The sequence below is a fragment of the Eleutherodactylus coqui genome, chromosome 13 (assembly GCF_035609145.1).
Source record: "Eleutherodactylus coqui strain aEleCoq1 chromosome 13, aEleCoq1.hap1, whole genome shotgun sequence".
Taxonomy (NCBI): domain Eukaryota; kingdom Metazoa; phylum Chordata; class Amphibia; order Anura; family Eleutherodactylidae; genus Eleutherodactylus; species Eleutherodactylus coqui.
In genome coordinates, this window is record NC_089849.1 from 62,668,440 (window position 1) to 62,680,832 (window position 12,393).

Genomic DNA, 12,393 nt, shown 5'->3' on the forward strand with positions numbered 1-12,393 from the left:
TGTACAACTCTCCCATTCATCTCTATGGGGCTGTTCACACAAGCATTTTCAAGGCTGCGCTTTGACAGCAGCGCATGTTCTATCTTTGGCTGTTTTCAGCTCTGCGTCACCCACTGAAATGAATGGGCAGTGGTTTCAGCGCTGTTGAAAACGTGGCACAACTTGTTAACACGTTTTTGGCAGCACTAAACACAAGCACTAGCTGCACAACCTTAAAAAAAAAGGGAACAATCACCTAGCTGGCACCGTCAGGGTCCCTACCGCTGTTCTTCAGAGCACTGGCCACTTATCAAGCCAACAAAGCATCTATTGCTAGTGACGGGGATTGAAATCCTCACCTCCCAACGAGAGATTGGTTCAGGAACGCCAGCTCCGCCAATCAAAGCCGGCACTCGATGCACCAATAAATGGCTGTGATTGGTGCATCCAGCGCTGGCTGTGATTGGCTAAGCCTGCTGACACTCAGCCAATCAGAGCAATCTCTTGCTGGAGGCCGGATCTTCAAACCCTGTCCCTAACAAGAGATCCTCTGTCGGCGATGACAAGTGCCGGGAGCTCCGGAGAGCAGCGGCAGGGACCCAGACAGGGCAGCTGGGTGAATATTGATTTATTTATTTATTTTTGCTCAGCATCCTTGGCTGCGTTTTCAGCTGTGCTCGTCATTCAGTCGTTTGCCCGCGTTTAAACTGAACGATTATTGGTCAGTTTTATTAGTTTGAACACTTTTCTGAACATTCCATCTAAACAGGGGAATTAGACTGTTGGTTTGTATTCCCTTCACTGGGCCACATGCTATCTCCTGGGGAGCTTTGCTCATTGTGTCCTGTTGCTTGGACACTGCATTGTGATGCTAATTACAAGGGGATCAGCCTGTAGCAGGGAAGGAAGGGTGACATTGCCAGCAAGCTAATGTCTATCATACTGCGATCACCTAGAAGCTCGGTTCTTGGGGTAATTGTACTCGCAGCGGATCTTAAAATCAAATGATTACATCATTCATTTCATTGCTTCATACGCTTCCTCTGATCTCTTACTGTAAGACAATATCTCTTCTTACAGGACACCATGTCAGCTTATCACTGGGAGGCGAGGAGGAGGCAGCACGTTCTCGACAGGAGAAGATCCAATCTTGAGAAAGTGGTGAGTGATCGGCTCCTGTCATTTATACCAATGACATTGGATATAAACAGGAAATGGCAACAAATGATTGAATTACCAGTGCATGAGCAATGATGTAGCATGGTATACCATACAACGTATGGTGTAAACTATAGAAATGCAAGGGCAGATTTACCAATGCGATTATGCCAGTTTTAAAGCGTAACTGCAGTAAAAAATAATGACATTTATGACATATCTCACCATTTTTTGTGAAATCGTGCTCTGGCCAAAAAAAGGGGTTGAGAACAGCAAAAATGTGCTGGGGCACTATAGTGGGTACAACCTAGCATAGTAGGGTACAGTAGCTGTGCCATACTGCTTATGATGGGTGAGACTTAAAGGGGTTATACCAGAATTCACTTTAATCACTTGTGTGTAGAATAGGTGATGAAAGTTGAATTGGTGGGGGTCTCCTGACTGCAGCGGGGAGGAGATTTAATGGAGCAGTGCCCCTCCATTCCTCCTCATGGGGACTGACGGAGATAGCTAAGAGCTTGCATTCCGCTATTTACATTAGCCCTGTTAAAATGAATGAAGCAGTGCCAGACGTGCGACCGCCACTCTGTTCAATCTGATGTCATTGCACGTGTTTTCAGCGAGACGCAGTGATGTGAGAAGGGGGTGAAAGGCCCCTCGTTTTTGGATTGGTAGGGGGCTCAGCTGTGGATAGGGGATAAAAGTGAACTCTGGTACAACTCCTATAAACGCTAAGAGCTCATGCACATTATTACATTATGACTCGCTACAACCTCCAAGTTGTACGAAGCCAACAGAAAAAATGATGGCATGCTAGATTATGTAGTGATTCTTCAATGAAAGAATATAGCTGTTATATGCTGCTGTAACAAGTGCCATATGATGATACATACAGTGCCTACAGCTCCGTAGTATAGGCAATCCATGGGCCTCCGTACATGATCTGTGCAAACAGCTCTTCCGAGTGTATAATGCCTAAGGCTGGGGTTCCATGGTGACTTATCACATGCAATGTCTTACAAAAAAGAATGCAATAGAGAAGTAGTATGCAATTTTCTACAATTTAGAGGAGGAGCCTCCTTGAGGAAGGTGTAACTATTAAAACTGCATTAGTCATCAAATTAGTACAATTATTGCCATCCACTAAAGGGGCTGTCCAAGCCCAAAACTTTATAAAATGAATATATTCCCCATGGAGCAGGACCGTCATCTGACAGGTGATGTCACCCAGTCAGCAGGCCTGGTGACGTTCTGTAAACCTGTCACATGGACTTCTATTGTAGAAACCATGAGACAAGTTTACAGGACATCACTGATGACATCCTTGCCAGCCTCCCATTGGCTACAGTGATCATATGGGTAAACAATCCATGTGATCGTGGAGCCCAATGTAAAACAGAGACTGGAGTGCCGGTAAGGAGCAGCTCGCAGCAGGAGGTGAGCATTCTTGTTTGTTTTTTTTATAGCCAATGTGTCCCCCAATGTCACCAATATCAGGGGTTTTCAGAAAATCCTAGCCATGTGGTGAACAAGAACCTCGGCAATAACTCAACTGTCACAAAAGTCACCCCATTTATTTCTATTGAGGTGTAACTTGCACATGACTTCATTAGAATATGTCAACACATCATATAAGTGTCAATGCTTAAAGGGGTATTCCAACCTAAAACGTGTATTACTTATCCATTGCATAGGTGATTAATGGTAAATCAGTGGGGTCAAACCTCTGGGACCTGCACAAATGGTACTGACAGAAATAATGGTTGGCTGTTTCCATCAGTGCAATGAATGTAGTAACAGCATGCATGCTTAAATGGGTTGTCTGGGACATTTGGGTCTTTTCCTATTGATGATCTATCCTCAAGATAGATCACCAATAGTTGATCAATGTAGGTCCTCTACTCGGAATCCCTGCCAATCAGCTGGTTTCCAGACCCACTATCAGTATATAGACAGTGCCAGAAGCAGATAGCACTGTGCTTTTACAGCAGCCCAGTTGGTAATGTAGGCACAGTTTGACCCTTACCAATCAACTATTGATGACCTATCCCGAGGATAGGCCATAAACGAAAAAAGCCCCCAAAGTCCCAGACAACTGCTTTAACCACTGCTGCTTATAAAGTATTCCTTGCTATAGTCATGCAGCTGGGGGGAGAAGGGGGCGCTAGGGTGACCTGTTCTGCAGACAGGTGGGTGTTTCATTTGTCGGACCCCCATCAATCTAAGGGCAACCATAAATATCAGACAGCTTTTGGCTGTGGCAGCTCTGGCGCCAAAATCATTTAGCCAATGTTAATCTAATTTGCATGGTCAACTTAAAAAAAAATCAAGTGTTAAACGGTGTACCTTAAACATACAAGGAGAAATCATTTTGAGGGCCCAACCAAATCTGCCTGCCCTTCTCTTGTTCTTAAATTTGTGTTTCTCTGACCAGCACAATGAAGAGTCCAGAGCTGGATGGGACAGAGCTGCAATATCAGACAAAGCTACCTGCCATGTTGTGCTCCTGGGTCCTGTCGTTCTATGGGTTTCCAGGAGGACACTGTCACAGGGGTGGGATGTTTGGGCTGGTTGGGTGTGGAGTTCTCCAGCCAACCAATCACCACCAGTCTGCTGCCTATAAATACCAGCCCCTCTGGCTTGAGGGTGCTGATTTCCTAGTTTCCCTCCAAGTACCTTTCTGTCTTCTGTTTGCATTCATGCATGTTGTTCCGTAGGTGTGAACAATGACATGTTCTGTGTGTCTGTGCAGGTGGCTGAACATGTGGTATGAACAGTCCTGTTCTGTGTGGTTTGCATTACCTTGTGTGTTGGAGTGAATGGTGTCCTGCTCTGCATGGATCGTTTTCCATCTAGGGCAAGCCAGGCCCTTAGGTTCCAGTGTGGGGCTGTCCCTATTGGGACAATCACCCAGCTTGCAGGCAGGACTCATGTGGTCATTTTGTTGCTAGGGTAGGGACCCACGAGACAACGAGGACCCTTGTCGTGGGCTTGTGGGCTTAAGTATATTGGACAAAATACAAACTAATACCTCATACTATAGTAATTCCATTTGTTAATGCGTGTAGGTATGCTAGGTGAGTGTTTTAGGTGTTTGACAGTTGTGTTATGTCTGCTTACAATTCCCATTCATAGTTCGAGTACGTTTGGACGTGATACTACCTATATGGATGAGCTGCACCCAAGGAGTCAATGAAGGAGATGTAGCTCTCACAGGATAGCTTCCTGAACCAAGCATATTCTATACCACATGTCAAACTCCTTCTTTTTCCTCCACCTGCATATGGCACAACTGTTCCTTGAGTCATGGACAGAGATTATTGCTATATTATAGTGTCTATAATATAGCAATAACCTCTGTCCATGACTTCAGGAGCAGCCGTACCATGTACAGGTGGAAGAAAAGAAATGATATTTGGTTCACGGGCCATGAGTTTAACACCCCTACATATTATTTAGCACCATGAACGTGCACATAAACAAACCAGGCAAATCTAAAAGGAAATAGAATGTTATACTATATTATATTACTATCCATTTGTATACTTTGGAGTAGACAAACTATCACAAATGTACACACTGCATTAGTGCAACGAATAGCACATATCATTTTCTAAATAACCCATAATTTTCTAAATACCATACATAAAAATGACAATTATTGATTCTGATTAAAAATCCATACTAATTACGGTAATTTATATATGGGGCTGGATAAAAGTGTCAATCACTGCAGCAAGATCCGTCACGCTATTCTGAGTGGTGGCATTATGTTACAATGACACGGAATGAAATTACAAGCCATGCCACTTTTAGTCATTGTTGCAATGTAGCACCTAGCGTGCACAGCAAACAAACCACAGTGACATACAATACAACAAGAGTGCTATCATTTTCAGCTCTACCAACTATGCTGGGCATTCTGAATAAGTAGGCATAATTCATCAATAGCAGCAAGAATTTTGGCCAAAATTCAACTGTGGGCCTTGCTAATATTTGCACATTGACCTGTAAAACTTGATTTATATTTAGCGACTTTCGTAGCCCTAGATGGCATACCAACAACATTGGCTAAGCCAGAGGGCCCCAATGCAATGTATGTAACAGGGCCCCCAAATGCTTTAGTCATAGTACTGGGCTCTCTATATGGAGAAGGGAGGCCTTATGGGCCCCCTAAGGCTCCTGGGCCCGGCTGCAACTGCATCCTCTGCATCCCCCATAGTTATGCCCCTGGCTTCCATCCACAAAATATTATGTATCAATGGACCAGTGTACACTGCAGTGAGGGGGTCCACCGCTAATATGAAAATTGGGTCCTATTTAGTGATGGTCAATACTACCACATCATTTACCCCATGGCAGAGGTGGCTTCTTTTTGCCCCCTATCTCCTTTCCATGGTTCCTGGGTTAAATCCTCACACCGTTGTTTATTAACATTGTAGGGCTGGTGTAGATGGTAATTTTACATGGTTTCCCACCACCTATTATAATAAAGGATGCAGTCAACTTGGTGTGGGTCCCGTGTCTCCAGGGGCCCCATAAACTGCCTCTATGGTACATTCGTGCTTGTTTGAAGTAAGTCTCTAAGCTGTCTCCTCCTAGCAAAATTTCTTTTCAGCCACTTATAAAGGAGCCCATACAACTTTAGCTGCTGCCAGCCAAATGCTCGGAAGAACAAGCATGTGTTTTCATTGGGGAGAGGGGAATAAACCCCTCTGCTAGCAGCTTAATTCTTGTTATTCTGCACAGAAAATTCAACATGCCTGATCCTTTCCAAGAGTCGGAAGGTCCCCATACACATGAGATAGCTGATCCTGCTAAAATCAGAGAGCTGGCTCTACTTTGCTCTTACATATATATAGACCATTAGTTATATAGATTTCTGCAAAAGCTTGGCACCAACCAAGATGGCCTCGATCACAAGTCCCAGCCCAATTTTATATAACTCTGAATGGCAAAGCTTTAAAAATCATCATTGGCCGGTTGATTTATGATTTTGTTTAAACAGCGCTCGTTCAGTCCCTCTCTTTCACTAAAGGCCCTTTTACACACAACGTTTTTAAACGCTCAAAATGAGCTCAACAGCCATCTTTTGAGCGATAATCATTGCGTGTTAATGTATGCCCATCGTGCACTCACCATGCACTTTTCGTCCATCGCTGAGTTCAGCTCAGCTTAAAATCTATCAGGACTGATAAGCCGAGTTCTCCACGGGCACCGCTGATTCTTTCAGCTGCTGTCCTGCTGGAGAACAATAGCAATGTATTTAGAGAACAGACCACCGGCTGTTCTCTAAATACTTGCAAATGAAGCCAGTTATCTTCTAATGTGCTGATTAGCCCATTAGTAGCTAATGCAAAACGATCGCTCAAAACTGTCATTTTCTGATGAATTTTGAGCGATCATCTGTGTGTGTAAGCGCTCCTTTATACAGCGAATGTGAGACTGATCGATTCCTTATTTGAACGAGCCAATGATGTATCTGCCTGTATAAACAGAGAGCACAATGGAGCTAACAATGACGTCAAATGCTAAATCAGCACATCTAAAGGTTGACTTTACAAGGGCTAACTATCATTCACACAAGCCATTTTCAGCAATAGTTGTGCCGTGTAAACACAGGAAGTGACAAGGCGCTGAGCAAGAAGATCTGACTCTTTACCATAGACTTTTATGGGAGAGTGCACGCATGGGACTATGAAAAGAGTCAGATTCTTGCATACCTTGTGGACTTCATTGAAGGAATGGGTTAATATAAAGAAATTACCCCCCTGCTCCCTGTGACCTGCACTAATAGCACTACAAGGTAGTTTATAGTGCTGTAGCACGGTGACAGGTTACCTTTCAAATCACAGTAGTTTACAAATCACTGACACGACACTACATCAAATGAATAGAGCAGTCAGCAACAACCATAACCCCCTAAGGCTGCCTGTCCACGGGCGTTGCGGTATCCTGCGGCGGATCGCTGCCAGTCAGCCTATCTGACAGATAGGCTGACCGCGGAGAATCGCGGCAAATCGCAACATGCTGCGATTTGCTGGCCGCGAACTGAGAATCTCAATGCTTCTCCGCTCGTGGACAGCGGGAAGCTCTATGGAGAGCGTTCACTGCGTTCCCCGTGGCCGGATTATCACCACGAGGAACGCAATGAAAACCCGCCCGTGGACAGACAGCATAAGGGTTCACTTACACCGGTGTTTACAGTATGCAGTACTAAAAGTCTATTTATTTACTTTGGGCCATTCAAACCAGCGTCATTCACACGCACATATTACATGCATGAAAAAAAAAACAGCACATAATATGCACCTTTATAGGCTATGGGGGGTTAAATTATGCAATAAATATGTTACATGCATATTTGCTGCATAGTGTGTATTAAACATGTAATACATGCTTGTGTGAGTGAGACATGGAGTGTCCATTCCTACTGGTTCCTGCTCATGACAGCAAGCAGAGGTCTCAAAAACCATTAGGAAGTGATCTAGAAAGTACTTTGGAGATGGTTTGGTTTTGTTGTACCATTCTAAGCTTTGTCTGCTGAAACCATAATACGCCATTAACAGAAACCTTCCAGATACGGAATTCTACATGCAGTAGAATATTTGTTTTATCTTCATTACGTTATCTGCATTATGACAGTTTAGAAGTGAGATATGACAGGAATGTTTTCCTTTTGCAGAGGGAACATATAGTTCAGCCTCCTATAGATTCCCCCAAACAAGTGAAAACTGTGGAAGAGATCAACAAAAGAATTCCAGGTGAGGAAACCATATAACATCCAGCACAGGATGGCACCTGCAAGATCGATGCTAATAACACAGAAATTATGTGTTGGCTTTTGTAGCGGGAAAAACCTGCAAGCACTGCGCCCAGGGGACATATCACCCACCGACAGCCGCTGACAAGGACTACTCAGCAAAGCTACAAAGCCGATATGATGTGAGTATGACACCTATACTGGTTCATTTATAATGCTATGCCACGTCAGAGCAAGGGAACGCCATGATTAGAGATGAGCGAGTATACTTGCTAAGGGCAATTGCTCGAGCGAGTACCTGCGAGTACCTGCCCGCTCGGGACAAAAAGGTTCGGCTGCCAGCGTGGGGAAGCAGTGAGTAGCGGCAGTCAGCAGGGGGGAGAGAGGGAGAGAGAGATCTCCCCTCCGTTCCTCCCCGCTCTCCCCCGCAGCTCCCTGCCTACCGCCGGCACCCGAACCTTTTGTCTTGAGCGGGCAGGTACTCGCTAAGGGCAATGCTCGCTCGAGCAATTGCCCTTCCCGAGTATACTCGCTCATCACTAGTCATGATGCATGGTGCACAACTCAATGTGATATGGGAGTAAAGTGACCCTCCTATATATTTTGTTTCTTCAAAAATAGGACACTGTCTTATATTATTTGTTGCCCCAAAAGAGGCACTAGGTCTTATTTACGGGGGAGGTCTTATTATGCTGACCTAGCAGGCTCAGGTCGGGTCCTCTTCCTGCTCTCCACGGCTCCGGCGCACTTCCCGCAGTCTTCGACCACACATACAACATCACTTGCTGGTTGCAGGATTAATAAATCCCACCTCCAGGAAGTGATGGCTGTGATTAGTTCTTTGACCGCTGCTCAGCCAATCAATGCAGCGCTGGATGAAGCAATGTGATTGGCTAAGCAGTGGTCGAAGAATCAATCACAGCCGTTCTTCATAGACGTGGGATTTATGAATCCCGCAACCAAGAAGTTGTGTTGTACAAGCAGCTGAGGACAGCAGGAACTGTGCTGAACCTCTGGAGAGCAGCGGGAGGGACCTGGACCGAGCCTGCTAGGTAATATATTGCTTTTCTTTATGTAGTATAGCTATGGCTTATTTTCGAAGTAGGGCTTATATTTCAAACCTCCCCAAAAATTAGACTGGGGCTTATTTTGGGGGTAGGTCTTATTTTTGGGAAATGGGGTAACAAGGGTGGTAAATGCAGTTGCCCCTATGGTATTGCATATAGAGGAAACAATGGTGCCTGCAGAAATCCAGGGACAGCAGTAAAGGCCTATTTACACGCAAAGATAATCTTTCAAAAGATTTAAAGATTGAACGTTTTAGTGATCTTTTTGCATTAAGTGTTAATTGCCATTTATCATCTTCATTTGCATATAAAAGGGCCTCCCAGAGCTGTTTTCATGATTAATTACATGCCCAGCTGTGCACACAGCTGCAATGTTCTCCTAGGGGGTGCTGGTAGAATACAATGTAATCTCCCATCTCCTATGGAGAACACAGCATGCGGTCTATTGAGAGATACTTTATCTCTCTGCAGCTGAATGATGGATTTTAAGTTCACCTTAAAATCATTGTTCAGATGAAAAGTGCAGGATGCCCGCATTTACATGTAACGATTATCGCTCATTTTCGATCGTTTGAACTAATTTTGAGCGATAATCGTTATGTGTAAGGGGTCTTAACTCATACAACTCTATATATACACATAGGATTAGGATGCCCAATCTATGCCCATCAACATAGAGCAATTGTGAAATTGGCAAAAGACAGCCTCATTATGCATGTGAAAATAAAAAAAGGCACCAGAGACTCATAGCGGGTGTGAGGGAGCGCAGGCAGCAGGTTTGGGGCTTTCCCGTTTTTTGGGGTCTTGTTAGAGTGCAGAAGTCGCCACTGCTGAACAAACAAAGCTTTAGTGACTGTAAAACCGAAAAACAGTAACTTGGGATCCGATGATCCGGGGTATCTTAGTCTGTCAGCAAAGTTCAGCCGTCTGCATGAACGGTTGTTAGGCTCTATTCACACTGGTGAGCAAGATATGAGAAACTCGGCCCAATATAGTGCTGGCCAACGGGCAATTATAACAGCGATGTGTTTTTGTTAAAGACTTGCATCACTTTTGTGAAATTGCAAAATTCACGAGTGTGAAAGAATGCTATGTGAGAGCCATGAGATATTTTTCCAAGGTCCCGTAAGAAACAACAGGTGATTCCTTCCGCAGGAATACCCAAACATAGAAGATTTTGTGAGGAAAAAATAAATAGATAAATGTGAATAAATCCATTCAGAAAGATGGATTTCATACTCCTGCTCATTAATGTGAATAAGCCCCTAATCAGACTCCTGGCCCGGTTGTTTGGGATCAGCAATAAATGATAATTATCTCACTAAATAGGTCCATTAGCACAGGATACTTGTAACACCTCCACTGCCAAAGTTAACAGGAAGTCTAAGCAGCAAAGGGGAAGGGGCTGCCCACTGTGGCCCCATCGCCTCACCCCGCAACACAATTATGGGGTGCTGATGGGTTCACATGGCAGGTGAGAGCCTAGGGAAGGCTCCCAGATCTGTCATTTATTGCTGTCTATTACACTCTGCTTATGGGCTCTTTCCCACGAGTATATATCGGCCACCGTTTTACGTCCGGCTGATATACGCTGTGATCTGATGCACTGGATTCCAATGCATCAGATCACATGGCCGTATTCATGAGACGTAAAAGCGCCCGGCCGGCCAACATAGCGCTGGCCGTTTTTACGTAGGGCCCAAAAGATAGTCCTGGAACTTTTGGGCCGGAATTTGTCGGCCGCTGCATGAGCTCATATGGGAGCCAATGACAGCAGCTCTTCCCTATTTACTTCAGTGGTGCTGAGCTGCAATACCAAACACAACCTATGACTCCATGGACAGGTCAGGTGTGGTGCTGGAAGAAAGTGGCCATATATCTAATTATCCACAACTGAAATGCGCGGGGAAATCAATTTTGTGTGTATGGCGCGTGCAAATACGGCCGTGTGAATCCAGCCTTAGGACTACCTCCATGCTGCCTCACCTTCCTACCTATTCTGGGGCAGGAGAACATTTTTATTTCTTACATGGGGGCATGACTCTCAGTTCATTCTACTTGTTTGGTTATGCTACATTTTTGTGGGATGGGTAAGGGGTGCATGAACAGCTTTTTAACTACCCCTAGTAAAAGTTGATGCCACCCACCTGTGCTGGGACCTCATAGCAAGGTCTCATCCATGGCGCATATACTATGATAACTGATGAGGAAAACAGGATTTGAGCAAAGGAAGCAGGAGCTCCACGTCAAGGAGCGCCCACTGCCCATCATTTATTAACGGGGTTTTCCGGCACTAGAGAAAAAAATATATACAATGGGAAGGGAAAGTTGTAAAATAAAAAAATAGGCCATACTTCTCTCATTAACTGCTCCTTAGTCTGGGTGGCCACTCCCACTCCTGACAAGCCCCACCCACTTTGCAGTTTTTTCCAGGATAGAAATTGGCGTAAAATACTTTGTAAATATGCCACCATGTGTACAAAGAACAGCACATGACCACTGCAGCTTCTTCCAGGTTCAAAGCTGCAGGAACTGGGTCTGAATGTTAGGGGGGGAAACATAAAGGCGTCTTCCAGGACTAAACTATTGATGACCTAGTCTCAGGATAGGCCATCAATAGTTGATCGGCTGGGGTCCACTACTCGGCTGATTGAGTGCCAGCTCCACAATACACAGGGGTAGGGAGCAGAACCATGTAACTGCAGACTGGGGTCTAATTAAAATCAATGCGAACTGGGCCAGCAGTTGGAATTGCCGGCCAGTACACCCGGTTGGAGCAGTAGCCTTCGCTCTGACCCCTGTGTATTGCTGTGCTGACAGCAGGTGCCCGATCAGCCGAGGTCCCAAGTGGTGGTCTCCAGACGATCAACTCTTGTTGACTTATCCTGAGGTTAGGTTATGGAGAGTATTTTCATAGAAACCCCCATTAAGGAGAGGCACATGACTTGTTTATTTTACAACATTTCCTCCCATTGCATTTCTTTTTCTCAGTCCTGGAAAACCCCTATAAAGCCAGCTCCATTCAGATAATGTGTCCTCTGTATCATCTAACATAATGCTATTTCTTTCCAGTCTGTGCAGTATAACCAGCAATGGTGAAGAGTGAAGACAGGAAGATGGGGTCCGGACTATTTTTCATGTTCAAAGACGACACAGACTTTATAATTTCTACACATTATCCTTAAACATTAAATAAACTACAGCCTGGACTACACTGACAAATACGAGAATAATGTCCTGAGTTATGTGGGATGGCTGGGAATTACCTAGAAGTTGTGCTATTGCAGGTTTGCAAGTGTATTATACACTATGACCAGTAGATGGCAGCAAATACAGTACAAAACAAGGAAAATGTAGAATGCAATCAAAGAAATAATAAATAAACAATGTATAAAATGCTAATAAACATGATACAATGTATTTAAA

The 12,393-nt window shown here is 44.5% G+C and overlaps 1 protein-coding gene across 2 annotated transcripts; it reads left to right on the forward strand.

Moving 5' to 3' along the window:
* The first annotated feature begins 842 nt into the window (after window positions 1-842).
* CCDC200 (coiled-coil domain containing 200) lies at window positions 843-12,189 on the forward strand. 2 transcript variants are annotated; one of them, XM_066586205.1, is made up of 5 exons: window positions 843-951; window positions 1,060-1,140; window positions 7,823-7,901; window positions 7,988-8,082; window positions 12,040-12,189. In XM_066586205.1, exons 1-5 carry the CDS (start codon window positions 910-912, stop codon window positions 12,064-12,066), a joined length of 324 nt encoding a protein of 107 aa, XP_066442302.1. In that variant the 5' UTR covers window positions 843-909; the 3' UTR covers window positions 12,067-12,189. The 2 variants fall into 2 exon arrangements, with proteins under 2 accessions (XP_066442302.1, XP_066442300.1); XM_066586203.1 differs by having other exon boundaries at window positions 1,060-1,138; window positions 7,818-7,901.
* Window positions 12,190-12,393: the final 204 nt, after the last annotated feature.

What these genes read in the sequence shown, in the direction of transcription:
- CCDC200 (XM_066586203.1), top strand. Translation starts at nt 910, where the DNA reads ATGTCTATCATACTGCGATCACCTAGAAGCTCGGTTCTTGGG. An exon ending in CTAGAAGCTCGGTTCTTGGG is followed by an intron (nt 952 to 1,059) that starts GTAATTGTACTC and finishes CTCTTCTTACAG; the next exon opens with GACACCATGTCAGCTTATCA. An exon ending in GATCAACAAAAGAATTCCAG is followed by an intron (nt 7,902 to 7,987) that starts GTGAGGAAACCA and finishes TGGCTTTTGTAG; the next exon opens with CGGGAAAAACCTGCAAGCAC.